Source organism: Rattus norvegicus, chromosome 3, assembly GCF_021556685.1.
Source record: "Rattus norvegicus strain SHRSP/BbbUtx chromosome 3, alternate assembly SHRSP_T2T, whole genome shotgun sequence".
Lineage (NCBI taxonomy): Eukaryota > Metazoa > Chordata > Mammalia > Rodentia > Muridae > Rattus > Rattus norvegicus.
The window spans coordinates 74,983,520-74,988,938 of record NC_141536.1 but is presented as its reverse complement, the minus strand read 5'-3'; the positions used below and the strand labels follow the sequence as shown (position 1 = coordinate 74,988,938).

At 39.8% G+C, this 5,419-nt stretch overlaps 1 protein-coding gene across 1 annotated transcript; it reads left to right on the top strand.

The window, feature by feature from the left end:
- Positions 1–1,472: 1,472 nt before the first annotated feature.
- Or4a77b (olfactory receptor family 4 subfamily A member 77B) lies at positions 1,473–2,417 on the top strand. The gene has a single exon (NM_001000625.1). It carries the CDS (start codon positions 1,473–1,475, stop codon positions 2,415–2,417), a length of 945 nt encoding a protein of 314 aa, NP_001000625.1.
- The last annotated feature ends 3,002 nt before the right edge of the window (positions 2,418–5,419 follow it).

Below are 5,419 nucleotides of genomic sequence, written 5' to 3'. Positions count from 1 at the left end.
TAAATCTTGTTAACAAAGTCTCATGATTTCTTGTAAGTGAAATGACAGTATTGCTAAGAGCTAAGGTTCATTTAAATGTCACAAGTATTGAGCAGAGCTTGAAAAACAAAACCAAACAAAAAAACTTCAAAACTAAACATACCATTCTGCATAGTGACACTGTAGATGCCTGTAATATGGTCCCTGCAGTAATTAAGTAAGTAAATGATACTGAAATGGTAACACAGAATTTACCACTGTGCCTCTCTCTCTCTCTCGCTCTCTCTCTCTCTCTCTCTCTCTCTCTCCCTCCCCCCCCCTCTCTCTCTCCCTCCCTCTCTCTCTCTTTCTCTCATGTGTCTGAGTTATTTCATGATACATTATGAATAATAAAACCAGAGTCATTATTCAGAGCAGTCATAGTATTCCATTTATTTCTGATTAAAGGCATGAATATATGCATAGAGATTATTTTAACATGTTTGGTAAATAATCCATAGCTATGCCTTCCCACACTAGTTATGAAGTTTTCTTTGAGAGTCTATGTTTGGACATCTGGGTTCTGAATTTCTATTTGAACCCTCAGGACCTAGGAAGCATCACTATTACTCTCTCAGTTTCCATTTCTCCTCCCCTATCACTCATTTATCACATGAGTTCTGAGAAGCAAAGTTTCACTACTGGTGCAGTGGTTGAGGACAGTTGTGGATCATTTCAGTCCAGATAAAAGGATTTGGGCAATTATGGTTCATTTACACATTTTTAATAAATGTGGGAGACAGTGATGAAATGAACAGGATTGCAGCTCCTGAGAACCCCAGCAATCAAACTCAGATAAAGTAATTGATACAGGCAGCACTGGGCTAAATACTGCTATGTTATACAGTTCAAAACCAGTCTGTGACGAAATAAAAGATATTTAAAGAATGAAGTCTTTCAGAATGTACAGGGTCTATGTATAAGAATTACAATATAATAACATTGGAAGGATGTTGCAGGACCAGTGTTGTTTCAGGTAATACACAGATCAGATTGTGACATTTTGTTTTAAGATATTAACACTGAACACTGTGTGTCTATACTAGCTTATGGTCTTATGATTCATTGACATCATTAATTTGCAGGATTATTAAAAAGAGTAATACTCCCGCATTTTGTGGAAATGTGTTCCAAGATAAAATTTGTTTTAAATAAGCAGTTTTAAATGTATGAATAAAAGAATACCTTTGTCTGTTCTTTTGTATATTAAATAAGTTGAGGTTTTAAAAGAAACCCTAACACATACAAAAAATTATTAGAGCAGAACTATGGAGATTCCTCAAGAGGAACTAAACAGATCGTTACTGAACAACGTTGAGTGTCACCAGTGTAGAAGATGCTGATGAAGTTGCATTTTTTTTGGAAGAATGGAAATATAGGTTTTGTTCGGAACTCAAGTCAAGTACTGTTCTTCTGAGTTCTTAATCTCTGAAACAAACCTTATTGAAGAGTAAATGGAAGAGACTAACAATGTTACTGAGTTTATCCTCCTGGGTCTCACTCAGGATCCTGCTGGGCAAAAAGTATTATTTGTCATGTTTTTACTAATCTACATTGTGACAATAGGGGGCAACCTGCTCATTGTGGGGACAGTGATTGCCAGCCCCTCCTTGGGCTCCCCAATGTACTTCTTCCTTGCCTTTCTCTCACTCATGGATGCTGTTTATTCTACTGCCATCTTGCCCAAGTTGCTTACAGATTTACTTTGTGATAAGAAAGCCATCTCTGTCAAAGCTTGTCTAGTTCAGCTTTTTGTGGAGCACTTATTTGGTGGTTCTGAGGTCTTCATTTTGGTGGTGATGGCCTATGATCGCTATGTGGCCATCTGTAAGCCACTGCACTATTTGACCATAATGAATCGGCAAGTTTGCATTCTCTTGTTGGTGGTGTCCTGGGCTGGAGGATTTGCACATGCTCTGCTTCAAGTGATCTCTGTGTATTTACTTCCTTTCTGTGGACCCAATGTCATTGACCATTTTGCTTGTGACATGTACCCATTGTTAGGACTTGCATGTACTGATACCTACTTCCTTGGACTCAGTGTAATTGGAAATAATGGAGCAATGTCTATAGTGGTCTTTATCCTCCTCCTTGTCTCCTATGGAATCATTCTAAACTCTCTTAAGACCTACAGTCAGGAAGGGAGACGCAAAGCCCTGTCTACCTGCAGCTCCCACATCATGGTGGTCATCCTCTTTTTTGTTCCTTGTATTTTCATGTATGTTAGACCTGTGTCTAACTTTCCAATTGATAAATATATTACTGTCTTTTATACAATTTTTACTCCAATGTTGAACCCTTTGATATATACCTTAAGAAATATGGAGATTAAAAATTGTATGGCAAAGCTGTGGGGTAAAATGTTCACTAAAGACATAAAAAAAATTTCTGCTCACTGAACATGGTAATAATGGTAAAGGCACATTTAATGATAAATTTTGGCTCTCTTCTCTCTTGCTTTCTTTTTGTTCTCTTCTCTTCCTCTCTTTGCTCTTCTTTCTCTCAACCCTTCCCCACTTCCCTCCACTTCCTCTCCTCTACTCATCTTCTCTCATTAAAGCTCTCCACATGGAAAAAAAATAATAAATTTTGTCAGTTGACTTCAGTGTTCTACATTTATTCCAACACTTGTCATTGGGAACTGTTTGGTATTTTTGTGAATTCAGTAGATAAAAGCCTGGTATTCACTGATATTCTCGATTTTTCTATTGCTACTGAAAGTGATCATATCTTCATGTTTATTGGGCATCCCACTTTTTCGTCCTCTATATTTCTGTTTTTGTCAAATTTCCATTGCATCTGCATCTAATATAATTTCATTGATAGGATATTTTTCTTCTACTGTATATATATATGTATATATATATATTACAGCATTTCTTGTTTGTGAGTTTTGTGCCATCTTTGCCTTTTATTTTGGTGAACACATACTTGTGATTTAACTTTATTACATAAGAATTTAAATATTTTTAGCTTTTATGAAGAAATGTCTTTACATTTACAATGTATATGTTTTGTTTAAAACTATGTATGTGTTGGATGGCCTAGGCTACTGTCGGCATCTCTGGGCAAGTGTTTTACTAAAAAAAAAATGATTAAGGAATAGGGAACAAACCACTAAGTAAGGGTTCTGCATGGTCTGTGCTTCAGTCACTGACTCTAGCTCATACCCCTGGTTCCTGCTTGGACTTCCCTTTAAGATAGACTACAACTGTAAGATAAATTAGACACTTTTCTCCTCAAGTTGCACTGGTTGTGGTATTTTATCACACCAATAGAAGTTTAATTAAGGTAAAAGTTTCAGGAGTGTGATATCACTATGACTGATCTGGGTACTCATTTTGCTGAGTATTATGGTGGCATTAGAATTTTGGGCTGGAAAGGCCATGGGGTACTCAAAGCTTAATGGGTGTTCTGTTAGATCTTGTAAACAAAGAATATTGAGAGCAATGCTGATGATGGAGCCCTGGCCTGTGGAGTTTCAGAGGGAAGGAGAGACTCTTCAGGGACACTGTGTCATAGTTTGAATTAAGAATCTGTGATTCTGGTCAATTTGAACTGAAGAATCAACTCTGATTAAGAAGAAACCAGAATGACTTTTGCTTCCACAGCACAATTTATACTGGTCAGCTATGGTAGAAGAATCAGATGTGATTAAGAATAGAGCAGTGTAAAGGAACTAACATGGTTTACACTCACTGATAAGTGGATAGTGGGCAAAAAGCTAGAATACACATGCTACGACTCACATACCATACGAAGCTCAAGAAGAAAGAAGACCAAACTGTGGATGCTTCAGTCCTACTTAGAAGGGAGAACAAAACCATCACTGGGGATAGAAGGTGGGAGGGACTTGGAAGCAAGAGAGGAGGGGGAGAGGGAAAAGCTGGGCAGAATCAGGTATGGAAGGAGACAGGAGTGATGTACAGAGGGTCAAGAAATCAGAGGTGTGGGGTTGGGGATTTAGCTCAGTGGTAGAGCGCTTGCCTAGCAAACGCGAGGCCCTGGGTTCGGTCCCCAGCTCCGAAAAAAAGAAAAAGAAAAAGAAAAAAATCAGTGGTGTGTAACAATGAGGGATGGGGAACTGGGGGTAGCCACCAGAAAGTCCCAGATGTCAGGAAAGCAAAAGGTTTCCAGAACCCAACAGAGATAACAATATCTGAAATATCCAACAAAGGGAAGGGAAAACCTGTAGAGACTATATCCAGAGGTTAGGCACAGCCCTCAGTTGAAGGATGGGCCCACCCACTCATCTCCAAAATTTTAACCCAGAATTTCTCCTTTGTAAAGGAAATACAGGGACAAAGAGTGGAGCAGAGACTGAAAGGAAGGCCATTCAGAGACTACCCCACCTGGGGATCCATCCCATATGCAGATACCAAACCCAGTCACTATTTTTCTTTTCTTTTTCTTTTTTCTTTTATTGGATTTTTTTAAATTTACATTTCAATGTTATTCCCTTTCCAAGTTTCCTGAACATAAACCCCTATCCTAGCCCCCTCTTCTTTTAAAAGGGTGTTCCCCGCCCAATCAACCCCTCCTTCTGCCACCACCCCGACATTCCCCTACACTGGGAGTTCAGCCTTGGCAAGACCAAGAGCTTCTCCTTGCATTGGTCCAACAAAGCTGTCCTCTGCTACATGTGCAGCTGGAGCCATGAGTCAGTCCATATACATAGTCTTTGGGTAGTGGTTATTCCCTGGGAGCTCAACCCAGTCACTATTGCTGATGCCAAGAAGTGCTTGCTGACAGGAGCCTGTTATAGCTGTCTCCTGAGAGGCTGTGCTCTTGCAAATACAGATGCAGATGCTTGCAGTCAACCATAAGACTTAGCAGGGGACACCAATGGAGGAGTTAGGGGAAGGACTTAAGTAGCCTAAGGGGTTTGCAGCTCCATAGGAAGAACAACAATATCAACCAACCAAGCCCCTCAGAGCTCCCAGGGACTAAACCACCAACCAAAGAGTATACATAGAGGGCCCCATGGCTCCATCTGCTTATGTAGCAGAGGATGGTCTTATCTGGAGTCAGTGGGAGGGGAGGACCTTGGTCCTGTGAAGGCTCAATGCTCCAGTGTAGGGAAATGCTAGGGAGGTGAAGCAGGAGTGGGCAGGTGGGTGGGTTAGCACCCTCATAAAAGCAGGGTGGGGATGGAATAGAGGGTTTGCAGAGGGAAACCAGAAAAGAGGATAACATTTGAAATTTAAATAAATAAAATATCAAAAAAAAGACAGAAAAAGAATATGTGGGTCTGGTCAGTTTGAGTTGAAGAGTGAGCTCTGATAAAGAAGAAACCAGAACCACTTTTGCTTTCCTGGGACAATTTATACTGGTCAGCTACGGTAGAAAAATGGGGCAATTTATACTGGTCAGCTATGGTAGAAAAATCAGATGTTATTAA